This window comes from Centropristis striata, chromosome 15 (genome assembly GCF_030273125.1).
Source record: "Centropristis striata isolate RG_2023a ecotype Rhode Island chromosome 15, C.striata_1.0, whole genome shotgun sequence".
Lineage (NCBI taxonomy): Eukaryota > Metazoa > Chordata > Actinopteri > Perciformes > Serranidae > Centropristis > Centropristis striata.
The window spans coordinates 27,585,769-27,613,620 of NC_081531.1; the positions used below are offsets into that span (position 1 = coordinate 27,585,769).

Below are 27,852 nucleotides of genomic sequence, written 5' to 3' on the forward strand. Positions count from 1 at the left end.
GGTAATACACACAAACAGACACACACAAAAGCCAAAATCATGGACTGATAGATTTAATGTGAATCTGTACTCGGTAATACCAACGGAACATGCACTGTACCTTTAAATGTACAGAGTTTCCGAACTAACCACAAGATGCCTGTCTTCTTGAAGCTACACATCTACTCTCAATGGTATATTTGACCATACTGTATGTGTCAGCCACTGTTTGGTCACCTGTTACTAAACAGAATTAATATTAAGTCTCTTTAATCCCTTAAGCCTTTCAGCCAACCTCTGGTAGACAAACTTTGTGTTCATGATTGCCGCTGAGGAACAACGGATCTTGGAATGGATGTTTTACTCCTTTAAGCTGTGTGTTAGAAGCAGGGAAACTCAGCCAGCTATCTTTGTATTCTACACACACACGTGTCCATAGATACACACACACACACACACACACACACACACACCTTTTGTTTTAGAGTGAGCGACTGGTGTTTACCCCCAGGCAGCCTTTTTGCAGTCCTCTCTTGTAACACCTGTTCACACCATTGCTAGATGGGCTAGACTGATGCCCTGTAGGTTTACATTTAATTGTATATATTAAAGCATGCATAAAAAAGGTTTATTAATATTGTGAAATTGATGGTTGCTTTTTTTTCTTATGTGTTGAAAATTGAGGTGAAGGGCCTGGATTTATGAGGTGCAGTAGCCCATGGGCCTTACTTGCCCTTCATCATTGTGGATGCCCGGAAGTCCTCCTCCTACGCCCCATGTAAATGAATTTCACAGATTCATTAGACCTGGTGACCAAGGTTAATCAGCTCATCATTTGGTAAAGAAAAATCTTCCCAATGATGAGGGACTTTAGCTCCACTTCACCTTAAGACGACGTAGAAAGCACAGAAAATACTGTATGCTTTTAAACTCTCAAAACGACATTAAAATCCATTCAAAAGCCCCTAAATCTAGACTGCAAGATGTTGATGACAGCTTTAATTTAGTTATCTGATTAGGCTCTAGGGGACGCACCAAGTTACAATTATAGTGGGTATCGCTGGAGGCACAGACTATGACTTTGTTTTGCCACACGCTCTGTGTTTCTGTGCTGAATAGAGCATCCATTTATTTGTCGCACGCCTAATCCAAGACTGCAGCATATGCACTTTTTCCATTCTTTTCTCCCTATTTCTTGTTTATGAGTTTTCTTTCATTAGAGTGGCTTTTTAATTACTGTTCCCTCTCTCTTTATGGCCTTGTTTTTTCCCTTCTCCTTTTTTTATCAAAGTACTTCTTTGATAGTTTTATAAGTTGCACCAGTGGCTGTGTGGTAAGCAGATTAATAGGAGAGTAATGTCATTAAAATGGTAATGCGTAGACTTGGGCGAGATGCTGAAAACAATAATACTCCACTTGATTAATGACACTCTAAAGCATGAGCATCCACAATAAATGTACACACACAGACATACACACTACTATAGTCATTTTGCTTGTTAAAAACAAGTTAAGTAATTGTGTGCACTAATTTGTGTATGCATGTAATATAATACATTTTTACTGGTATGATATTTCAAATTTCATTAATTTTTTTATTTCTCATATTCAGTTAATTCAATGGTAAAACGACTGCATTTCTATAAGCCTTTTATCCTAAGCATTTTAAATTTAGCTTCTCATTCACACAGTCACTGATGGCACTGAACTACCAGAGGTTTGCCGAACCATCTGGAGCAATTTGGGGTTCAGTGTCTTGCCCAAGGACACTTTGACATGAGGACGGAAGACCTCAAGGATCAAACCGCGAAGCATGTGATTAGCAGCTGACCCGCTCTACCTCCTGAGTCGCAGGAGGCACAAGAAAGCATGCTGTTAATTATCATCAATATTCTTAAAATCTGGTTTTACTTTGAAAAGCAAATTACTAAAAATACTTAATCACTGCGGCAATACAGAGCAAGAGAAACAGAATCCGTGTACACAAACACACAGTGATACAAACCAACACAATGAGCCTGGAGATGGCATTATGCAGTGTTATTGTGGATGGTTTTTTAATGAAATCTGGAGCTGTCTGTCTGCCATATGCAACTCATGGTTTCCAACCACAAAGACACAGAGTGGGTGAAAACAAAACAAAACAAAGACAGAAAGGAGGTGGAGAATAAGGAGTTAGGAGAGGTTTTGATGAATAAAAAAGGGGAAAATGACTGACTTTTGGCCTTGTTTGGTTTTCCAGGCCATGACACAATCACAGAAAGTACAGATTGAAATAGCAAATCTGGCCATGACTGTGTAAAAACCCTACAAATAGGTTAGGGGTTTGAATTAAATGTGATGTTCTCCAAACCTCTTGCAGAGGCTAAACCACAAAAAAATCACACTCTGTGGCGTTTACAGACGTGGCAATGGGTTTGTTTGATCATGATCCACAGCACTTCTGGTCACACCTTGAGCTTCCTGAAAATCAGGTTCAGTATCTCCTCCTGAGCACGGACAAACATGGTTGCATCAATTGTATTCAGGGCCATGCCACCACCCATAGAAACAGCTGAACCTGTGAACTCTGCACAGTAGGGCTTGTTTAAGTTCTGTCAGTAACAATGGCTGCAGAGAATTGTAAAGAGGGAGCCCTATGAAAGCAACAGCTAACATACAATGCTGCTTCCTGACACAAAACAAGCGCTGGTCAGCAGCAGCAGCCTGCATATGGGTTTGAGCATCTTCATGATTTGCTGTGCCTGTGTATCTAAGCCTTCATATTTGCTGGTGGGAAGCAGTTGGCAAATGGTCAAATAATGACCAGCGGTGACAGAAACAGAGCATTTGAGGGTTTGAATTCATTGTTTCTCTCAGCCTCCCAGCATGCAAACAAATTCGCACAAGCATGCCCGTTCGAAATGGCTCTGTAGGAATAAATCTAGCTCCTGGGCTACTGCACTAGATACAGCACAACACCCTGTGGGCTAAGCCCACACACACACTCTGATGTGTCTGCTCTTCCCGCTTCTCTCTAACACACATTTAGGATGAGAGCATGATGGTGCTTCGTACCATTCAATTTTCTGGCCTATCAAAATGCATAGAAGTCTTAACCCAATACAAATACTTCAAAAAGCAAGTGAAAAAAGTCAAACATGCTCCGACATACATTTTTCATGCATGCATGCACACAAACACACACCTCTGGGCCCGCCTCCAGGAGGGAGTTGAGGCCTCTCAGCCAGATCGGAGTCAGGGGAACGTAGTCTCTGATCATTTAATAGGCCTGGCCCCTAACAGACAGCGCTCGCTTCGTCAGCCTGTCAGGGGGCCAAAACTGACCCTGCAGAGCCATTTTGGCTCTGGCGGGCTGCATGCTGAGAGGCTGAGAAAAACAGAAAATCCAGAGCCTCAAAGCCTCTGTCTCTGTCACTACTGGTCATTATTTAACCATTCACCATTCACTTGCAGATTTCACATCATCACGCCGCATAAGCAAACACTCACGCTAACACTCGCAGACACAGAGGCAGACAGGGAAAGGAGCAAAGAAAAATCTATTAGATTTTTGCTGCTACTGAATCATTTATTTACACATCTTGTGTAACAGTGGGTTTTCATTGATTGGAGACACACAGACACATAAACAAACATAAACAAAGACAAAACACAAATCCTGTGTGCTGGCATTCTGTTACTTTGCACTATACTGTGCCGTGGGCTACAAGTCATGCTGCATTTGAGGCACAACAAAAATAGAATGTGACTAAAGAAAGCCAAACAATACCAGCCTCCAAACCACAACTCTGCCTGTAGCAAGGGAAAATGACAGCATGTCTGAGCGCTTACACACAATGCACACACGGGGGAAAAAATGGTGAGAACAGAGAGAAGGGGGGCGTAAAGAGAGCAAAGCAACATCAGCAAATACACCTCAGCATGCCTAACAAGTTACACATGACCTTGGTTAAAGGTGTGCATGTATGTGAGAGCCATGCTGATTACATCTGACCTGCATGTGACTGAGACACTGACATGGGCTTAGATCAGAGAGATGCCAGTAGCTGACAGTGCATGTGGAGCTGATAGTAGTGTGGGTTGTTCGTGAGAAATGCCATATGTAAGGTGATGCTTGGTGATTGGTTACTCTATATCATTCAAGGAAGAAATATCCACTTTTTCCACCCAACGGATTGTAAGTCATGGAACTGTAATGACCAACCCTCATAGGAGCACCCATATGGAAGTAGTCTCTGTGAAGCACCCATAGGTGTCTGAAGAACCTGTGCAGCAGTGATACAGAGCTAACCTGAGGGGGAACCGGCAGGTGGCTGTTTACACTTCTGCGTGGGTTGGAAAGGTGATGAGCGCTGAATGAGAGTATTGCAGAGCGGAGGGGAGTTGGACACACATACACTAACATGCACATGGACCTGAACCAACTACCACAACAATCTGTTGTTGTTTGTCGTCAACAAGGAATAGAGAAGCACAGATTTAAACACACACAGAGCAGGCAAGACAAGCATCTTTACATGGTAAATAGTTGTTTACTGCTTTATTAATGTCATGAATATTCAAAACTATGGAATAAATGGATTAAATACAATAACCACAATTAAATAATATTACAGTATACAGCCCTGGAAGGTAAAGTTCTTTTTTTTCACCCATTGGTTATTTATTTATCCGTGTGTGTATGGGAGAGTATATTGCAAATGTATATATGTATGTACATCATTTATTCTATTCATTTCTTTCTCTTTTTTCTCTTTTTTCCAACCGTGTTATTTTTTCCACATTATTTTATCTGTTTATCTTATTGCTAATTCAAGTCTTACAATTATTACTTACTCACTATAAAACATAGAAATGTACATTAGTTTACAGATGTTCTTCATACTTGTAGCAGTCCTTCAAATATATATTGACTCCTGCAATGAAAAATCAAAAACAATGTTGTGAATGTCGTGTGCAGACTCTTCATGTTATAGAATGTGATCTGTAGCCAGGCACACCTCTGCAGCACCATAATACTTAATATAGTATTTATTTATTTATTAAGTATATTTACATTTTGACATTTTTTTTTTACTTTAACAGATATTGAAACCCCCGTTCAGTTGTCATGAATGGGGATTTTAAATAAAGAGACCGTACCGGGCAATAAAAATGTTCATTTCTGCTGTAAAGAACGGCATTTTAAAATGTTGGGATTGACTAACGTTTGGAGCCAGCTTCAAGTGGCCGTCTGAAGAACTGCAGGTTTTGACACTTCTGCATCGGCTTCAGATCTCAGCCCTCGATGTTGCTTCTTGGTTAGAGCCTATTATGTGGCAGACTGCTGTCAGCTCCAGTAAAACAACATGCACAAAGCTAAAGCCAGGTCATCTCAGAATCAAATCATACATGTGTCTTCTCGTTGTACAGCTTTTATTTCTGCTCAAGTAATTGCTTATGACGTTATTGCATGTCTGCACAATGTCATGTCAGCAAGCGAAGGGAGAAAGTAGAGGATGAGACAGATACTAAACAGGTCTGGGTCTGGACAAAATCAGTTTTCTGTTGTTTCAATACTAAACAACCAAATGCTGTACAGATTTGTGGACACATTTCTCAAAATGATCTGATAGAAGGGATGACACTGTGTAACTTTAAGAGAATGTTCCAGCAGTAATAGGAAAAACACATAATACGTATTAATAATAACATTAATCCATAATTAATGACATTTTCATCAAATAGAGATTTTATTTTTGCAGAATAGCAGCAGCAAGTGTTACTATTCCTACATCTTGCAGAGAGCATATTAATGTTTCATTAAATATACATGGACAGTAATTTAGAGTGTTGAAGCAGATCTATAAGGCTGAATCAGGTATTGGCAGAGCATGCTTCTGCTGATGACAGTTGTCTGCGCTGGCACGAGCAATGTATTGAAAAGCAAACAGGGGAGAGCTTTGGAAAGCTTTGCCAAGATACACTGGACCAAAGCAGACGCGATAAAAACCCAAACCTATCCAAATGACAATCGGACATACGGGCTGTTCATCTCCTGCTTTGCTAGATCAACACAGATTGGACTAATGTATCACCATAAGCCTCACAACGCTGAATCCGAACTGCTGCCTCGTCCAACAGCAAAATGATCTCTCGCCGGCGTGTGGGAAATTGTCACACTTTGATTTTCTCTAACTGAGTCAGGTTTGTCTTGGCTTGGTTTTGTCCACAGTGAAAGAAGCTCATGGCAACCTGTTCTGAATATGAAATCATACTCAGTGAGCTTTACTGTTAATGCCCTGCTGCTACAGATGGTTTATGCGGGGGAAAAGCAGGGAGGGGTAGGTGAGGGGAAAGGTGCTGAAGGATGGCGTAGGCGTATTCATTACAGTAAACTGCAGAAGCAAGTTTCTAATGAATGCTGATGTGTGTTTTTGTGTGTATGCTGATGTGTAGGTGTGAGTGTGCATGTGAGATAACTCAAGAGCAGCGGGCCACTTAGGGCCACTGCATAAAAACTAGGTTTCTATAGGGCAAAAGACACACACACACACAGATTCAAAGGGGCCCTCGTTACTCATGCATGACCAGTCCATAATGCACTTCTGCGCTTTCACTCACCGTTGGCAGGACAACAGAATTACTGAGAAAAGGATTTGGGAAGGCAGGATTGCCAAGACTGTGGGAACAGCCAGATTCCTTCTTATACCACAAAAGATGGAGAAAGAGCAGCTCAACTCCCCCATTCCCTAATACATACAGTACATTCAGAGCAGAGAAAGTATTATCCTTGATTGTATCACCTTCTGTCTCAGAGCTGTATGCAGCAGCAAAACTATTTTTCCACTTGCAGTGCATGCAGTACATTTGCACATAAAAAAGCTTGGGTGAAATGAAAACGCTCGGAACAGATAAAGCTGTGTTTTCAGGACAGAAGGAAGAAAATGATGCAAAATTATTGCACCTGCAAGTCATAAACTTTGAGCGGTGTATAAATGTGTGTGGGTGGGTGTGTATCTAACTCAGGCTGCGCATTGATCGGTCTGGCTCCCTACAAAGAAGATGTGAGCAGACAACTAATGGAAGAGCTAGCCTCAATTAGCCCACTGACTGATGGGAAATGTGATTTCATTTAGTTGTCGCTGCAGACACTGTAAACAAGGCATGTTTCCCCTCCAGGAGGCAGGGCAAAAAGAACACACAGGCAGAGTCAGATGCATGTGAGATTCCATGCAGCTGTTCAGTCGCTTACAATATGAACATCATTGTCTGTCATGAAACTTGTATGTGGTCTCATTAGGTGAAATGTGTCAGTGTCACCTGTGGCATAGAGTCCAATGAGGCACACAATAGCACACTAAGTGCCACTGTGTTAAATGAATAGCATCATTTTAATATGATACAATTGAAAGTAGAAAATAGTGAGACCTCTTCTTTTTGTTCACCTCAACTTTTGTTCTTGCAAACACAACCTAGAGATTTAATTAACACCAGCAGGAAAGAAAACGCCACAGAAGCTGTAGCCGAGCCTTGTTAAAATTCTAATAAAAGTGGCTGTTAATAGTTTTTTGTGTCCTTCCTTGTATAATGTGTTTTGTACTTTTAAGGACCTTACAGTTTCATGCCTAGGGCTGAGTTTTATTTAAAAGTTAAACACCAAAAAGATGCCTGACTTTTGCTACAAATAAAAGGAGAAACTTTTTCCAGTGCTCATTATGGAGAACATAAATGTCAGCCTTTGATAATACAGACACACATTAATTGGTATTAAACAAGCCACGAGATTTAACGCAGTAATTAGTCTTGCCATACAATGTAAAAAATTTTTTAGAGTTATTTTACAGAAATTTACTGTGTTATTTTACCAGGGTTTTCTTGTTTTGTTCTACTTTAAGTGCAAATGGTATAAAGTTACTTTTATAACAAATATTATTTCTACAATTAAAATTTTCAATCTATAAAGTCATATAATGGGACATTAAATATATTTTTACAGGATTACTCAATTGCTTAATGGTCTTAAATTTTAAATTTGAGTAAAAAGAAAAATAATAATAATAATATATAAAATATTATATATATATACATATATATATATATATATACATATACAAAAAATACACATCATATTGCTAAATGTAAAATTAAGGCAACTCTCTATTTCTAAAGTAAAACTTCAATTTTAATGTATTTTTTTAATTATACAGATATGTTTTGTTTTTTAATACAGTATTTTATTTATATTATCTGTATTTTTAAATAAAGTATCTGTAAAATAATTTACTACTAAACTGTTATTTGATGGTGTTTGGCGACTTTTGCAGCCAGACTTTTTCCCGTTTCCTACAATTTCTTGTTTTACAGTGTACTGTACATATTGTCCCTCTATATTTAGCAGCATTCATTTTTATAACACAACTAATTCTGTGCCTGAGATTGATCATTGTATTGACTGGATACATAGTCTTTTCTGTCCGTCCAATTACATTTGTAAAAATAAAAAAAATCAAATTAAATTAAATTAAAAATAGAATGAAAGAAGAAAATGAAAGACTTGCACTGCAAAAAAGGTTGTCTAAAAACAAGATTAAAACACAAAATCGGAGGAAAATGATCTTGCTGCATGGACATATAATTTCACTTGACAAGATTTCTAAAATTAAGATTGTTAAATCTAGAAATAAGAATGTTGAACGCTTAAAATAAGTAATTAACTCCTAAAACAAGATGAATTATCTAACACTTCTAAATCTAAAGTTGTTGTTTTTTTTATCTTGGTAAGAAACAAATAATTGTCAGTGCACTCTGCTCGGGCCAGTTCATCGCTGCTTGCAGTTTTAATTTATCTTGTTTTAAGAGTTAATTTCTTTTTTTAAGCATACAACATGCTTATTTCTAGATTTAATCATCTTAATTTAAGAAATCTCGTCAAGTGAAATTATCTGTCCATGCAGCAGAATCATTTTCCTCAGATTTTGTGTTTTAATCTTGTTTTTAGACACACCTTTTTTTGCAGAATGGTTTTCAAGATTTCTGCACACCTGCTCTTAACCAATGGCGTTGCAGCTGTAAGCAGATGTCAGCATTATGTTTCTTGCTGCCTCCTACATTCATCAACAGGCAGCCCTCATATTGGAATACAACTCCAGGTCGTGTTCAACCAGCCCCTGAGGAAACCCTATTCCACATCTAATGCATTAACCCTTTAACTTCAGGAAGAGGTTGCATCCAAAAGTCACATCCACATTCCTTTCACCACCATCGATGTCTCGACACCATTAGGGGGAATTGATATGCTATGAAGTAAACATTGTCCAGGACACAGGCATGCCTAGGTCAGAAATGATCTCTGACAGACGCTGCATATTAACTGTCATTTGGATGCACATAACCTTTATGCAGCTGAATTGCCCCAGCACTGATATGAAGCTGAAGTCTCACTTCATCCAGAGATAGACAGAGAGAGAGAGAGAGAATGAAACAAAAGGAACGTAGCTTGCTGGTGTAACAGATTCATCAGTACAGCCTGGGTGCATTCTGATGGAAACAGAGCTCTGTACGTATCGTTCTGAAGAGGGGAAATTATATGTCATGGTCTATAAAGCAAGCACTTTATACATTTTCAGAGACGGTATCCTCGCGGTTTAGATCATAGTACAGTGGATATACAGTAGAACTCTCAGTTAGAATCACCTTATTTTAAGACATTTTAGTTTCTCTGCTGTAGCTGATGGCTGACTCTTTGGGGATAGTTTCCCAATTTCCATTCACATATTTTGGACAGCACAAAGAACCAAAATAGAATTGGAGCAACATAATGACATGGCAGAACTATACAACTGTCACAAGCAATTTTTGTCTCACTTTGAAGACTTTCTGTGAATATGACTGCTTTAAAGTATAGGGAAGAGGCACAATAAAAGGCAAGCAGTGATGATCAATTATTGTTGTTATCCAGTAGGTTTGGGTGATGTGGCTAAAATCTTCCTTCCCAACAGAGGTCATTAGCAGGTCTTTATGGTTCGATCAGGATTAGAATGTTAAGTGTTGTCCAAATGGCGTAAATATAACTGAAACACAGTTTTGCCGCTGTTTCAACAAGATCTCCAACCTGAACGTTTGTCAAAATTACTCATATGAACGTTCTGTGGCTCACACCACAGTGGAGCGTTCTAAAAATAGCACACACATCATTATGCACACATGTACAGTTCACGGTTGTTAAAAAGGCTTCAGTGTTAGTGAATTGAGACTACAAAACCACTGAGCTAGGTTTAGGGCAAAAAACCTCCTGGTTAGGTGTTATGAAAAACAGTTTAAAAAGTAAATAAATATATAATAAATTAGTCATATTTTGCTGCCTGTACACAACACTGTACAAACACCGATATTGTTGTTTTTAGGATGAGACCAGCTGTTTTATCGACATGGCAATAGAACGAACATTTTTCTATCATTTTGATGATGTATATTATCATATCGCACAGCCTTAAAGGCTTATTGGGATTGGAGTTGTCAGTACACGAATAGTAAGGGATTCTTTACTCAACTGTTTTTAAAATAAATCTGTTGTACAGCACTGTATATGCCTTTGTTACAGGTTAAAGCCAGATCAATAGAAGATTATCCAATTTTAGAAGTGCTGTCTGGAGCCCCACAGGTTCTTCTGGCTGCCGATTTGTGCCGAGTCGATGTGAAAAATAGTCGGGTTCAGGTACAAAATGGACATGATCAGGAGTTGGAACAACAAAAGGAAAAAGGACCAGGAGAAGAATAGAAGAAGTCAATTTGACCACCATGTCGCCCCCTGTATCTGCTATCCTCACACAACTTGGAAGGAGTTTTTGTGACATCTACAGTATAACCATCATACTTTTTACACTATACCAAAATGTTGCTAAACAGGTTTTTTGACACCATCTCATTTGATTTTGGAGTGTTTCTCTTCTCTTGTTTCCTGGGTCTTTGACCTCTGGAGTTGTTGTGTATCTATTAAAAAAAAAAGGCTCTTGAAATGACCTGACAGCAGACTCTTAATTTATTTATGTCTACGTCATCAACTCCCACTGGATGTTTCTGTCCAGATGTTGCATCTAAAAGCCATTCATCTGATGGATAATGTGCCTTACTCTCCTGCTCAGAATATACAGTAGCTATTAACATAGCTAATGATACCGTATGTGCCTTAGTATCTGAATACCAATTGGAAGTTATTGTTGTGACAGCCAGCGTTAACTGGAGATGTATTTGAACAATGCAAGTAGAGAATCTTATTCAGAAAATATGCTACAGTGGTTCACTTCACATCTCTGCTGCATTTCTAAGTCAAAATTCTCTGTGGATATCAGCAGAGCAAAGCAAACTTTACTCACTCCCCACCTAGGGGCTGCTGCAGTGAAACTTTTTTATGTCTGACAAGGACATCAACATAACCGTCTCCAAACTTCACTGCCTCTTTAATTTGGTCACAGGATCTGCATTTGCCATTGGTATGCAGTTTCCGCTGCGCTGCAAAACTCAGTGGTGCTTGTTAAAACACTTTTCATATCTATGCAAGTGCAATGAATGGTGTCTGACAAGGGCGCTTGTCTGCCAATTGGAGTATTCTCATAAAGGGAAGCACCCTGCCAGGATGAAAGCCCCGGGTGAGGCTGGCGAGTGAGGGTGAGTGAGGTGTCGGTGGGGGCAAGAGAGAAACGAAACATCCAGATAGGAAGGAGAGAGAGAGTGGACGAGTGCAAAAAGCGTATGCATTCATTGAGACGCTTCTCAAGGAGCAAAATATAAATTGACCTTATAAAACATGACTCCTTATTGTTCCTGTTTATCTATAACACATGGTTCAAACTTGTCTATACTCTGTTTATGTGTTTGAGCACAAGACTGAAGCTGTGTCAAGCCTCATTTCTTGAATATGTTATGCATGGCTGCTGTTCTTTTTTTGGCTGTATGTTTTTTTCAACATGGTCTCACAGGAATCCGTGAAATAGCCACGGATTTGCTTAACTCAAAATCCGTGGAATAGCCACGGAATCACTCAAATTTCCGTGAAACTGACACAGATTTCGCTACAAAGTTAATGACAGTCATATCCCGTGGCTATTCCAACATACAAAGTGATTATGTACATTCAATGAGTGAATATTTAGAAAATACAATTTTTATGCAGAAACTAAGTCAAAATATTGATTTTTTCACTAAGAATGAGAGAACTGTCCGCCATCTTTTTTGTTCTGACCGCCGGGACCTTGAAAGTCACGTGACTTGGAACAAACCAATAGGAAAAAATATCCATGGAATAGCCACGGGATATGACATATGTCATTAACTTGCATTGTAGCGAAATCCGTGTCAGTTTCACAGAAATTTGAGTGATTCTGTGGCTATTCCACAGATTTTGAGTTAAGCGATTCCGTGGCTATTTCACGGATTCCTGTGAGACCAGGTTCAAAAGATGCCTCCTTATTGTTCCTGTTTATCTATAATACATGGTTCAAACTTGTGTATACTGTGTCTGTTTATGTGTTTGAGCACAAGACTGAAGCTGTGTCAAGCCTCATTTCCTGAATACCTTATGCATGGCTGCTGTTCTTTTTTTTGGCTGTATGTTTTTTTTCCCCTGCTGCGTTGTCTTTTATTTAATATTTTGTATTTTTCTCTGGGTTAATCTGTCTCTGCTCCAAATCCCTGTCTGTATATGGTGGAGAGAGCAGATGTGAAATAGGAATTCCTCCTACCCATCCTGTCACCCCAACATCCCTCTAATTCTCTCATCCCCCTGCACCCTCAACCCATTTATGACACACACACAATGTTTTGCTGTTCCCCTCATCCCTGTCTCATCTCATCTGATCACAGTGAGGCTTTAAGAGAGCATTGGCAGCAGCAGCGGCCAGTAACATGTCACTCAGGATCCCAGCCAAGCCACGGGCACAAATACTCACATAACATCTGAAAACAACCCATCACCTTCCCCTGGTGCATTCTCTGCTTTCTCTTTCCTGTTATCTCTTCTATCAAAGGCGGTCTCCTTTGAATGACAAGTACCCACTGGATATCAGGAGAACTGCTGAGACTTCAGGGATTATGCTATTAATTTTTCTGATCAAGCTGGAAAGGGATGAAAGCACTGTGAGCAGTTCATGCAGTATTTCTGTTTGGTATAGCGTCATACTTTAAAAGGCCTAATTCGAGACAAATTAGCAAATAAATGTCTATTTAGTTGCTTCACAAGTACATTCAGCAGCAGCGTGTGGTATTTCTTCATTTCTTCTTAATGTAATGATATTTTAAACAGCACCTTACTGTCAGTGATTTTGCCTTATTTAAAGTGGAAAAGTGTCACTGATATAAATGCCACATTTTCTATGGGAGGGACAGAGTTATATATGCAGAAATATGTATTTGTAGCCATAATGAACCCAAAAGTGCAAGAAATAAGTGCTGGAATCAGCAAATTCCACCACTGCTTACTGACTGCAAGACAGAAACATATGTTCAAGAGAGAGCGGGGTAAGACTGCAATTAATCAATTTCATGTTCATCTTTTACTGATAAATTTAAGTGGGACATAAGAAGACGTAAAGGCTCGGATGTCATGAAAATCTACCAGCTTTTCTTTAAAGATTCCCCAATATATTCATCATGTGGATATGAGCATAGAGTTGACATGATTTAAATCTGCAGCCGACATAAGATTTCTTATTATTTCATATACTGATCAAATAAGATCTTGCTACCATGTGCAATATGACACAGAGCACTCCACTCTGCATTGCAGGGTATCACATAACACCGTGGTAGTGTGTGTTGCAGAAATATTGCATATTTGATACATATCACTCAGGAAATCTCAGATATATAGGCGACCTTACTATTTCTGGATTCCACACTGTTTAAACACTGTAGTTTTCTTTCCTTTCTAATAAATGCCATCTGATTCAGCCGAACTGAAACTGCAACACTGACATGACATCAGCTCAGCGATCACAAAGCCTATGGGGGTGAAAGGTGGCTCTGGGATTATGTCACGTGAAGGTGACCTCCATTTAAACAGTCTGGGTGAGGAACAGTGCTATTGAACAACTACTACTGTCAAAAAATATGGCTCCTTTTTGGCTCACTTTTAATAAGGTCAGGATTAGGGTGACCAGTGCATTACGACAAGGGCTTAGGATCAGCGCTTAGTCCTGGAGAGTAGGCTACCATTTACCAGCTCAGTGCAACTGTGGTTAACACTGTCTCATTATTACCGCCGTGCCGGGAGATTTTGGGCCTATCTCTTCAGTAATAGCTCGTGTCTGCAGCTCTGTGTGCGCATGTGTGCCTCTGGGTGTGTGTGTGGAAGCGGGCATTGGAAGGTTACCACTGGTGTGAGGATTTGTGTGCATCAGCTGTTCTGATTTAATATTTGCTATGCTGATATCTCCATTCACCATTTTGCCGTCCCCTCTCCTCCACCATCCATCTCAACTACAGAGTAGCATGATGATGGTGCTCTGAGGGCGCTTCTTCTCAGAGGATTAGCAGAGATTAGCATTAGCCGGCCCATTTGAACTGGATACACATACAGCAGCATTAGCATGTTGGCAAACTAGTCTGGCATCGTAGCAATAGCATGAATTTGCAAAGGGAGATAAGGAAGCAGTGAGAAAGAGAAATATAGAGTTCAAAAAGGAAATGTCACAAAAGACCCTCAGTGTCTCGTAAAAAAGGAGAAATAAAAAATAACTTTCTTAATTCAGCTGCATAAATGGGTTTTAAGAGGAACTACAGCCTTTTTCAAAACTCATGCTCCTTTTACTGCAACAGCTGAATACTCGCATTTGGATCCGATCGGTTAGATCAGTGGTTCTCAACCTTTTTTCACTGATGTACCCCCTGTGAAATATGTTTTCAGCCAAGTACCCCCTAACCAGGGCAAAGCATTTTTGGTTAAAATAAAAAAAGACTTAAAAACAGAGCACTGTGCCATCAGTGTCTGATTTATTAAACTTTGGAACTGATAAACACATACACAATTCAAACATTTGTAAAAAAAAAAAAAAAAAAAAAAAACTACTTCAAACATTTTAAATGTTAATAATGCATGACTAAATTTATTGCAAATATTTCTCATCACTAAAATGTAGTGATTCAAACTAATGTAGTAAAAACAGTGAGCATATAACCATTTAAAACTATAACTGCTACGCTTCAACCACGACTCCATCTTTGAGTTTTCAAGTGATTGACAGGTGATGCCAGGTGGCATATGACCAACCATCCTGGTATGGGGGACACTCTGGGTTTTTAGGATCAAGAAATTGAATAGCCTACTGAATATACAATTCATTTTATGAACTTATACTTATATTTTCCTAAAATATTGATTAAATTATTATTTTTAAAGAATTCTTGCATGGATGCGACTTTTTAAATGTATATTTTAAAATCTCACGTACCCCCAGAGGTACGCGTATCCCCATTTGAGAACCACTGGGTTAGACCATATGCCGAAGTGGCCTGGCTCACATTGAGTTTGGAATAAGGTAATTTTTCAAATAAAGGTCTTATGCCATCCTCCCAAGCGAAAACAAAGGGGAAAGCCGGAAAACCGGGACTGGAGCACTTTAATTCTTCTTTAATGTCTCTTGGTCCAACACCAAGCTAAACTTGTCTTACAGTGTTAATCACTCATATCCCCAACTCTTTTCTTAACAAAGCATGTCGAGGCTGCCAACAATACAAAATAAACGAAACATAAATAAGGTGAGAAGTGCCATTTTGAAGGTCCTATTCAGAAAGACACGTCTAACCAGAGCCTTACTTCTCTGCTATCTGGCTTTATGAAAGAGTAGCTCATATTCAAAGTTGTGTTGTACTTTCCAAGGCCAATTGGAATCATAATTCCTAATTTAGTTAGTGTACCCTGGTAATAGTGACACAAAAAGCTCAGTTAAGTGTCTGGAAAGATCTTTTACTGCTCTTTTTTGGATATAAAATAGACAAATGATATGAACCAGTACCAGAATGCAGCCTGGAGTAATAACACATTAAAAAAAGATTACATGTTGACAAATTCTTTAGTGAAAAAGAAGCTGCTATTACTCAACTGTCAAACAATCTAAAAATAAATGACTGCTGCCAAAAGCTGAAACATACAACCAAGGTTACAACTGAAATCTAATCCATCAAAACTAATCCGTCTGTACAAAATGCACCTCCCAGGCTGGATATAGATAAACATTAAAAATTGTTAAAGTTATGTAAGCATAGAAATGTAGCATCAGGCTATACTGAAACAACAGGAGTGCACACGTTTATGTTCTGCACATGAATGCTCCATTTTGGCGTCACTCACTACTCACTAATGAGTCTAAATGCATGAGAATTTTGACTCACTGCAGCCAGTGGAAGCATTTGACTTGTGGGTAAAGAGAGTGATGGACTGAGTAATTGAGTGCACTGTGAGACAAACACTAATGAGGAAGATAAAGGAGGAATTGAGTTAACTGTGTGTTCCCATTTCTAATGATAAGAGATGAGGAGAGACAGAAAAGGAGTGCAAAGAAAAGCAGGCCATTCTGTTTTCCAAAAGAATGCATCTGCTGTATGTCTAACTTGTCTAGTCGTTGTTTTTGCAAAGCACAATGCTTGCTCTACCCAACCGGAGCAAAGTGAGAGAAAAGCAAATAGCTTTAAGATAGGCGGTGAAATTACCCGTAATTGGAGACCATTTAAAAACATAATAACTTCTTTGTTTCCTCAGCAGGAGGTTCAGAGCTGGGGAAGCTTTTTGATTAGAAGTGGAGATGAGTTAGCTATAAAACTACTGAGCCAAACCTTAGCCAGATTCATGCAGTGTGTGTGTGTGTGTGTGTGTGTGTGTTAAATATCTCGACAAAAATGCCAAAAAAATTAATAATTCCGGAGGTGGCAGGATTATTAAAGTCCAGTGACAGTTCAACAGGGACCAGTTGGAAATATCACACAAATTCCCACATGAAGCAGCAGGAACAAGCTTGTAAAATCTCAAAGCATCACTGCTAAACAGCAACTTACAAAAAATGCAAATGGAGCATGAAAATATGTATTAAAATCCAGCTGGAAACATGCCATCGCATCTTTAACAAAGATGTGTGCGCGGTGGCAAATTGTCACCGTTCCACTGAGTAGGATAGTGGAAGTAAGCTCAGGGGTGTGTGCCACTTAGGATGGGGGGAATAATGTTGTGTAGCATATAATGGATTTGCAATGTGGCAAACAGAGACAGATGGTGGAGGGTGCTGTGTGTTTCTGCGTGCTATGTGTTTGCTAGCTTGGACACACACACACAGCACAATGTGTGTGGAGAAGAAATCCCTAAGGCGCATTATGTATGCTGCCGCTCGCTCACCCAAGCCAAGGGTCTCAGTTCATTTGGTTTTTAACTGTTATAAATTGTCTCACTTGACTCCATCTTCCCTCCCCTCAACAACAGGCCTGAAGCAATCTCGGAACAGAAAGCAGCCAAACTTAGCACCAATATAGGATTTTGGAATGCTCCTTAGAAACAGGATCCATACTGGGAGAACAAAATATAGACAGTGAATCGGGGATATCATGCCGGATGGCAGCAGATCCACACAGAGAGAAGTGAAGACATTTGGTGGACCAAAAAGGCAAGGCCATTATCATGTAAATATGTGTCTAAATAGGTCATTTAAACAATAAAGAAGGAAATATGCTCAAGTTCAGGGCAAAGCTTTAACTGAATTTCACACACCGTAGACATGTTTTAATGTTCATGGTGATGTGTGAATGTGTGTTGGTTGTGTCAAGGTGTGAAACCTTTTCAATTGGATGAAATTTCACACCTGTAGTTTTAATTGCAGGCTTTACACATAATGTGCACTCTCTCTACTTTCACACGGAAATGCACACAGAAACCTGAGCAAAAAAATACTCCATTTGTTCCCATCTAAAGCTCTATTGTTCTGCACATTACCACTTGCCTGAGATATATAGGGAACTGAAACAGCCCAGCGGTGAAAAGCTTTGATTTATGGTGTGAACCAACCACAATGGAAGGACTGCCTCAGTTTAAGTTTAAGACAACATCAGTGGATTTAAACTGCATAATTTCGCTACATTAGATGTGTTTAGAAATTGTGCTCATGCAAAAGAGTGTCTAATAGCTTTCAAACACTGAATTAAGATGTGGGGGGACCCTCAAGCTGATGATTAGACAAGGGACTAGAAAGTGACTTGTGGCGATAATATGAATACAAAAACATACACACATACACACTCAAGTGCACGCACACACAAATAGTGGCACACACAGAAAGTCAATTAACATGAACATGTGTCTTTGGGGAATTATATTTCAATTAGCTTTAGCTACTTCTAGGCTTCCTGTGAGACCACGATTCTAAAACAAGTGCAGAGATCTGTATTTGTGGATGCAGTAAATCCTACTTTCAATTAGTATCATGACATAATTCTATACTGTTATTGTTTAAGTACAAGTTAAGCAATTAAGCGCTAAATCAATGCTTTGCATGATATTAAAGAGCCATAACGTTAAAACGAAGCATACACATGGTTTGCAGATATAGCTAACGCAGCCGCATTTTGAAACCAATTTAAAAGAAAATTATAGCCAAAAGAAATTACCAAGTATGACTATTAGCTATAATAGCCATCAGGAGGAAATGAGCACTGTCATTAAAGAGGGTTGCAACTCATTTTGGGAATTACTTTATTGAATAGCAGTGATGACTTGGAAAAATAGGAATAATAATGACTCTGGGAGCTTCTGTGGGATTTTCTGTGGATATAGATGAATTTCTTGTCTATGAATTGACTGGACGTTCCCTTTAATGGACCTTTGGCTATGTAAACATCATGTTTTTTGCAGTATGAGAAGAGAATTTGTCTGTATTTTCCTATCTCAACCCCAAATCGTAGGGCCTTGAGATAGTAGTTGTATCTTTTTCTTCCTTCCACATTCTGCTTTTGCTCTACTCCCAACTTTTTTTTTAACATATTCCCTGTGAATTTAGCCTTCCTGCCAACCCTGATTTGACCAAAAAAAAATATGTGTTTATGTGTGTAGACAGGGCAAGTTATCTCCAAAAGTGGGTCAAAAGAACAGCAGCAATAAAGTCAAAAGATGCCACAATTTTTATGCTTCAATCCATATTTACTCCAGCAAACATAGCCCCCGAAAACAAAATATGTGTCTGCTGTTTTCTCACTTCTGTGTCTTTTTACGCTGCTGGGTTTTTGTGTGTATTTGCACCAGCAGTGTGTATGTTTTTGGTGTACACATATGGCTCCGAGTGTAAGAATGTTACTGTACACAACACGGGCCGACTTTGCTTTGGTTGAATTCATTTCTGTCAAGAACAGACACAGAGTCCCCAAACAATATCTGAGTTAGGGCAGAATAGCTGAGGGACGAGGAGGAGTCACGGCTGTCCATATCTTTATCTCTGTTGAAGAAAATGATTACTGTAACATGTACGACCAAGTCTCCAGACACCGGCCCTGGGGGAATTGTATGAAAAGAAGCTGTCAGATGAAAGGGCACACAACATAAAAAGAACATTATCTAGGCTAAGACTTGTTAAGAGGCAGATATATGAACCTGTAGAGCACATTAAGTTTAGGTAAGAGTGCTTATTAAATCAACCCTCTTCACTTGTTTGTTTATTTGCAAGTGTATGAGAGAAAAACAGGTAGTTAATAATGTAATTATCTTGGGTTTTCGTTAATTTCTTTTTTCTTCAGTTCAAACGTTCCTTTACCTTTTCCTGGTTTGAGTGAAAGATTACAAACATCCTCTGTTTGGAGAGTTTAATCCAAAAGGTGATTGTGTTTGTGTCTCTTTATTCCAGAGTGTTTGAGATTAGTGACACATGGCTTGTCAAAGACTGGAGCTTCAGATTAGCCACTCGCTAATCCCTTGGAATTCAATGCTAATACAGACATCACATATGCATGCACGCGTACAAAGACTGATGCACTGCTCACCCAATAACAGAGTCTATGTCTTTCCCAATTCATGGGGTTATTTTTATTTGTATGGGTAAATTGATTGATTCTGGTCGCTGAAGCCTACAAACAACAGAGCAAAACATACAAGAAGTTTACCTGTAACTCAACACATACCAGATAAATTGGGTTTTTTTTGTTAGTTTTATTGAAACCGTTTATTTAAGTGAACATAAATACATTTATGTACACATATACTGTACTGTACAACAGTCAAATCAAAGCTCCATAAAGTGCACTTTTTAAAAAATATATATTTTAAAAAATAGCCTATGAAATAAAATCTTTTTCTGAAATAAATAATAAATTGGTTTCTTCATGAAAATTCTGCATTATATTAAATAAGTGCTGAGCAAGCTGACAGTTTACAAAAACTGAAAAACTGAAAACCAAAACAACAGCTGAGACAGAGTGATTTAACAGTCTGGGGCGATGTATTGTAATGTTTTCTATGAGTGTGAGGCTTTTAGATTGCATTCCACTTTTGTCTTGCAGATTTATTAAGACACCATTGTCTAGCAACAGTTTAAATTTTGTTTTTTCTTTAACAAAAAGGGCAGTGCTGTGCGCCTCCTGTGTTGCCATCTGCAAATATCACAGCAGCCTTATGTAACCTCCTGCATCCTTTTCTAACTGTAAGGGTGTTTCATTTTATCACCGCATAAATCTCGATAAACCACATTAGTTCATTTTCTGACTTGTAAACATAAATAGCTTCATGTTGACTTTGAAGAAAAGCCCCATCAGCTGATATGTTAGCTGAGCTTGCATACTTCTCTCACCTACTGGGAGGTCTATTTAGGGTGCAAAAACTCGCTGTCTGCTGCCGCTGCTGTTGCAGCCAAATCCACCTGTGGGCTCGCATTCTCCCCGTTCTCCATGGGAGGCTGTATTTCATCTCTCCCTTCTCTTGCTTTGGGCCAGCTTTAAATCCCCACTCTGCCTTAGAAATATGAAACACAGCCTTGATGCCAAAATAAAAATCTACATTTACTCTGTATCGATTCTCCACAAAAATGTTAATTTCCGGATTAGGAGCGTATTTGAAAGGGTCTGTATTTGTAACCAGGAAGCTTTTAGCTTGCTGCATCAACATTTGATTCACTTTTTCTCAAATAAATGTTAGAATGACTATCTTATAAATGTGTCATGTTCTTGAATCTAAGCTAGACAAGATAATTACAGATATTTTCTTGATTTGCATGTTCGAAGTGTGCAGCAACTAATGCAAGCACCCAAGATGGTGCGTCATTGCCATCACACAACCAATTAGAATATTTATTCTATTTTCAGGAGATTATTTCCAGGATCAGTAATGCTCCACACTGCAGGATTCAGTGAACCAAGTGACTGCTTTAAAGCTCTGGTGATGTGTGTTTGGTTGCCCACACAAAGGGGAGAGCTGGAGACCTGGAAGTTATGTATGGAACCTCAGCAGCAGACATACTGTAAGGCTATATTCTCAGAGGACAGCCTTCATGTCAGTGTGTTCACAGGTTGAATCTCTCTCTGAATCTGCAGCTTTGGGGGATGTTAGCACATACAGTAACTTAAACAGAGGGCTCAGATTTGGCAGGTGTTTTCGGAGGTCTGTGAGTAGAGTATAGGTCTGTAATATTAGATAACTGGTGCTTGACAGGTTTTTTTATTTGAAGGCAATATTTGCTTGTTAAAATTGTTCTCACATTTCCACCTTTTAAGGATGTTAATAATGAACTTCTTAACCCTTAACCAACAATAAGAATTTGGACCAAATAAAATTGTCCAAATTCTTATTTTTTTTTTTTAAAGTTTGCCACATGGCAAAAGAGAAATTAGTCATTAGGTCAAGAAACACAGCCTCCGATTGGTCGACAAACTCAGCCCAAGGCTTTGTGGACAGCTAGTGAATGGCTAACAACTGTTCAACATGGCGAAAAGGATAATTAATCAGGGAACACTCAGTGTTTGATTCATCCTTATGGAATTAGTTCAAGGCTGGATTACAAAGATTCTCGAGCACTGGAGCGCTCATTGGAACAGCACAATGGTTAGCTTCGGTGAAAAAAGTGAGTCTCTCACATGCAGCATTCCAGAGATTAGTGTATTATGTCATGCATGACATCTTTGACTTCTATGGTGTCCAAAAAGTCCGATTTTTATCATCAGTCCAGTTTCAAGGTTGGTGGTGAGAAAGACTTGTGCAGCAGCCCAGATGGAAAAACTCTTTAACCATTCAGTATTCAGTTTATTTTCACATAACATTAGTTTAGGCATCATGCTTATTCTTTACTTGCCTGAATGGACAAATGCATGAGGCATTCCACTTGCACAAACACAGAGTTTACGGGCCCTGGGCAGGGGGACAAGCGTTAATGTCAAGTGGTTTTTTTTTTTCATTTAACATTTATTTGCAGTTATCGCTGCAGCTGTGCAGCTTGTCAGGCACTTTAACCACAGTGCCACTGCGTGCAAAGCACTAATCTTTTGGGGTAACGGTTAAAGATCAGTTAAAAATGATAACAAAGCACCTTACTGGTATAGTACAAAATGTTGCCTGATCTGTGTGGCATTCTGCATCATTCTGTGTCAGCTCATCCTATTTTGCAGGCTCATAAAAGCCTCGGAGATTTCCGCAGGCTGGTTTTGGAGCTGAGCTCTGCACATCGGAGCACATTTGCATAAAGCTTAAAACTTTTCTCTCCTCCACGGTGTCTTGCTAGGTCCCGTTTCTGCCACTTGTGAATCTCTACCATCTGCAGCTACATGTGTATTAAGCCAAACAGTAACTGGCCTCTTTCTGCCTCACTTTATCCCCATGTCTAAGCACAGTGTAAGAGCATCTGTATTTAACTTGACATAACTGTACATTCCCGAGCAAAACCTACCCCAAATGTTTACTGATACGAGACCGCGTTGGAACAGGTGGCAGGTTCACTGGAAGAGGCACATTTCTGCTCTGCCATGAAGAGCTTGTAAGCTCCGAATCCTACCACACTCCCCTCCAGCCTCCTCCTCCTTTCTGTTATAACTTTTTTAACACCTGGACTAACAAAAGACTGGCTTTGATCATGGGAAATCCCTTGGCAGAGCAGCAATGAATCCACAGTGGAGCTCCGTGTGTGTGTGTATGTGTGTGTGTGATGCACGTTGAGCCAGTGCTGCTCTCCAGAGGATTCTCAGCATTGAAGCTTCGTGGCATCAGTATAAGGTACAGAGCACCTCACGTTCTACCCATCAAGAGCGTGTCCATGAAAATGAACACACTCGCAAACACACACAGAAGTGGGAGGGTGAGTGCAAGTGAGAAAGAAAGAGAGAACATCTTGTTTTTCCCGTGTAATCAGTGGCTCTGCAAACACACACACAAGGCCGCTTGTTATCAGAAGCTTTCCCACGCTGCTGTGGTACAAAGCTCCACACCAGGATGGGAGGATGAAGCAAGGGAGGAATGGACGGAAGTACAGAGGGATGGAGGGTCAGCCTTTAGCGGCTTAGACTCACTGCGGGGATAAACACATCCCTCAGCGGGGGTTTGTATTTAGGCTAGCAAGATCAGAGTTCAAAACAGACAGACTACCAGGAAACGGACAGTGCAGCGGAGATAAACAGGCATCCAAACAGCAAACAGTGCACATATCACACACTTTAGCTAAGGAGATTGCACATTCCTCCTCCACACCTCTACTCCCACATCACTCTTACATCAACTCCTCTATTCCAGAACATCTCCCTCTTTCTCTGTCGCTCTCTTGCCTCTATCTCCCCTCGCCTGCCGCTCAGCCCCGAGCTCTTACGTAAGAGGTCCATTTGCATAACAGGCTGTTTTCTCTGGCTTCGGCATGGGCACATGAGACACTCTGGATAATATGTTAACAACTCAGGTTGTTGGTAAACAACAACCTCCATCACAACACTTCACGTTCACACTATATATATATATATATATATGTATATATATATATATATATATATATATATATATACACGGTGCAGGTCTAGTCTGTGACAGAGATTCAGTGTGTCTGGATCTCCTGATGCCAGCTGGCACGAGGCCAGAGGGGCTGAAACAGCTGTCATTTACAGAGCGCGCGGATACGGCTCCGGCAAGATAGACTTCATTCAGGAGGAGGCTGACCTGCCTGCTGTGTGGAACCTATACAATAATAGGTCTTGCACCGCAAGATGACTGTTCAAATCAAGCAGCCTAGCATTATCCTCTTCAGGGTTAGGGAGAGAGAGAAAGAGACTGATGTGAGGGTGTGTGGCGAAGTGCCACACATGGAATGAGCCCCGACGTGCGCTCTGCAGTTACCGGCATGGTTATGTCTTTGTTCAGGCCTCTTCAGATAGAAGCTATACAAACATGGCACACATTTGCAGGAAAATATGCAAACACACACACACATACTCTTAATGAGTGCCCTTAGGAGAATAAAGAGGAAAAGAAAGGCTCTGGAACATCAATAAATGCTGCAGTGCGAGCTGTCAGATACAGCAGATACCCTAAGATACCTTATTACATACCAATTCATTAAGTCAAAATTGGCTTTAATCACATCTGGTTATTAAAGAAGGACTGCGCTTACTCTGTCATATGAACACACACGTGCACTTCAAAGAGGCAACAACAAATGATCAAGGGAATCAAGCACAATGATCTCTCATTTGGGATTTCTCATTTACCCAAGTGGAAAACTGTGGGCTAAAGCTCAGACTTTCACATTAAAGGGAGCACAGTTTCAATTCTAAATCAAAAATTGATCAAAATGAGCTTTCAGTTTCAACAATTGAAATCAAAATGACAACTGGTGGAATTGAAAAGTGACCATATGGCCTTAGTGTGGCAGAATTTGGCATGTACATCACACTTAATACCCATGTAGCCTATTTTTAAAGGACTGTTATCAGATCATGAAGCCAATGATCTGTTGATCTTTATAAATAAAGACAGAAGAATAAAGTTTAAATACAAAACTGAGTAAAATCGCGACCAATAAAATCAAAAGTCATTGAATCATGGATTTTGAGAATCGTGACACCCCTATTCGACTTGCTATTAAATGCCATAAATACATCTTGATATGATTTGAGTGGGATAAAGCGGACTTTAAATCACAAAACTGCAGCTCAGTGTGGCATATGTGGACCTGCTGTTGGACTGACAGTTGTTTCGGAGTAAATCCATCACCCTCCTGCCACTGTTCACTGTACACAGCCTAAATGTACCAGTCCAGACACTCAACAACAAGAGTTCGCTTACTTCTCATGAAAATGGGATATTTTTATATTTCTTTGATTGCCTGAAGATTTGACTTTCTTCCAGCATTTCACATCGTTTTCTACACTGTGTTATAGTGTACTGGGAAAGTGCCACACAAAATAATGCTGCTTCATTTCATCACGGTTGGTAAAAAAGCACTTATCCCTGAGTTGAAAATATGAGCATGATGTAAACATTTAATGAAAGTCAAATTCAAAATTTGAGGCATAATGATTCTTATTTGCATTCACTCATCCTAACCATCAAATGATTGTAGCCCCAAAGCCTTTTCAATAATGTATCGGCCCAAATCCTGCCTGTGTTTGCTTGCACATTTATATATTTTATATACACACAATTTCATTTTGGTGCTATTTCACTTTTTTTTTATTGATAAAGTCTTCCAAACAGGCGCATGCAATTCACTGTGACCTTGACCCCCAATGTCACCTTACTCTACATTCAAGTACTGTGTCACATACCACTGCCAGCTGTTAATAATGTGTAATTATCACAAAAGATCACAATGATATCTATATTATGCTGATTTCAGCTGTCACCAATTGGATTTCCATTTCAAGGGTACAGTTTTGTGAGTATCATAGGAAGACCGATTTCGATATTATCATATATGATTATATAAATAAAATAATTATAAATAGTCATAAAAATAATAGTCATTCCATCAGACCTGTACACCTGTTCCTACAACTCCTCTAAGGTTTTCCACAAAAGCCATTTTTTCAGGACCCCATGCAGGCTCACAACGCAGTTGAAAAGACTGTGCGCACTAGCCACAGGCACTACACCTGCACAGGAGACACAGAAGTTAATATTATTATAAAGAAAACAAAAGAAAAATCTGGAATCGAAACGCTCTGCATGACTGCGAGTGCCGTAATCTGCAGCATCAAGCTGGTGCGTGCGTAAAAACGCTGTCAGTGTCTCTCTGACTCATCCAAGTCAAAAACAACCGCGGGGTTGGTTACTTCATGTTGAGGTGTGTCTTCCTAGCGGACTCATTTTTCTTTTCTATGCCACTAATGCACAGGACGGAACGCATTGCATCGCAGACGCAGGAGACGCACCAGTCTGCATGGCTGCACAGTCAGGGCTCAGGTCCTGTCCTGAGCATCCATTAAAAAAAGGATTCCCCTCATTCCTTAACATTATCATCCCGAATATTACTGGACAAGCCCTCTCTCTCTCTCTCTCCTCTCTCTCACATCACGCACGCTAGCATACGCACGTATATTCAATGCACGTACACACGCGCGCGCACCACGCACAAACACAAATGTACCAAAGAGCTCCGCATCTTTCCGCCAGGACCCGCGTGAGACCGCGCGTTCTGCCCTCCATCCTGCCCCGCTGTTGGCCTGCACGTGCACACACACATACAACGCACATACACAAAACACACGTCCGCACCACCCGTCCCAGACTCACCTTTCAGAAGAATCCCATAAATAGTGTAGAGGGTGAAAATCAAATGACTCTTGAGATTCATCCTGTCTTCTCCTGTTTCTTTAGCTCGTGCCTTCCGCGCTATAACTTCTCCTCACCGTCTCTCCCCACTGGACCTCGAACCGGACCGGATGGCGTTGTCAGCTATCCAGGTGGACTTAGGAGTGCTTCTTTTGTGCGTCTCGGGGAAAGGGGGTTAACACAACCGACTTCACAACCCCGTAGACTGTGATGATTTTTAAAATGTTCTCGCTCCTCAAAAAGAGAAAAAAAAATTTTTTTGAGAGATGCACCAGCGGTTAAGGTGGAGGCTCAGTTTACGGGACTCTGAACAACAGCAGTGGATCTCAGGGAGTGAGAGCACTAGTCCTCCGGTAACAGAGTAAATGCTGCCGCTGCTGTACTACTGTCTGCCCCGCTCTTGGTCTGCTGTGGCGCACAATCCACAGCGCAGGGAGCACGAGTGGATTGTTTGAGTCCCGCCCACACAGCTTTGACGGACGCGAAAGGTGAACCAATCACGAGGACCCGGGGGTAAACGAAAAGGGGGGCGGGGGCAGGGAGGGGGGTAAGCGTGTGAGACACACTGCAAAAAATATCACACTTACAGAGTGTGAGTTTATACCATTTAATAAAAAAGAAAAGGTAGACTCTTGTCCAACATAATGACGTAGATATCCTGAAACTTCCCAAGTGAACTGATTTGGGGACAATGGGATTATGTATTGATATGTTTACACTCTTTCCTAAGTGCTGCATAACAATTTTGTTCAGGATAAATAAATCTTATCATATCTTGTGTTTCCCCTCGCTTGCAAAACTTCCAACCATCCATGCATTTTCCTCCGCTTATCCGGGGCCGGGTCGCGGCCACTCCCCAGCTACAACATCCAGCTCCTCCTCGGGGACCCCGAGGAGTTCCCAGGCCAGGAGAGAGATATAATCCCTCCACCGTGTTCTGGGTCTTCCCCGGGGCCTCCAAATCCACTTCTATTTTATTTGTTTGCACCACAAAAATAAGTCAATTAAACATATAAAGATGTATCTTCTTACACAGACACTAAAGAGCTTAAAGACAGTGGCCGACTGAGGCTTTCTGAGGGACAGGGGCAAAAAAGGCTACCTACATGAAGAGGGGCCCCAGTTTACTGTACACT

General features: G+C 40.1%; 1 protein-coding gene across 3 annotated transcripts in view; it reads right to left on the reverse strand.

Annotated features, from left to right (window-relative positions):
* The window catches only part of cadm2a (cell adhesion molecule 2a), a 268,631-nt gene extending 241,512 nt beyond the window's left edge, over positions 1–27,119 (reverse strand). For all 3 annotated transcript variants that reach the window (XM_059351982.1, XM_059351983.1, XM_059351981.1), the window contains exon 1: positions 26,678–27,119. In XM_059351982.1, the coding sequence (XP_059207965.1) occupies positions 26,678–26,738 (61 nt within the window). In that variant the 5' untranslated portion in view covers positions 26,739–27,119. The remainder of the gene's footprint in view (positions 1–26,677) is intronic.
* Between the last annotated feature and the right edge of the window lie 733 nt (positions 27,120–27,852).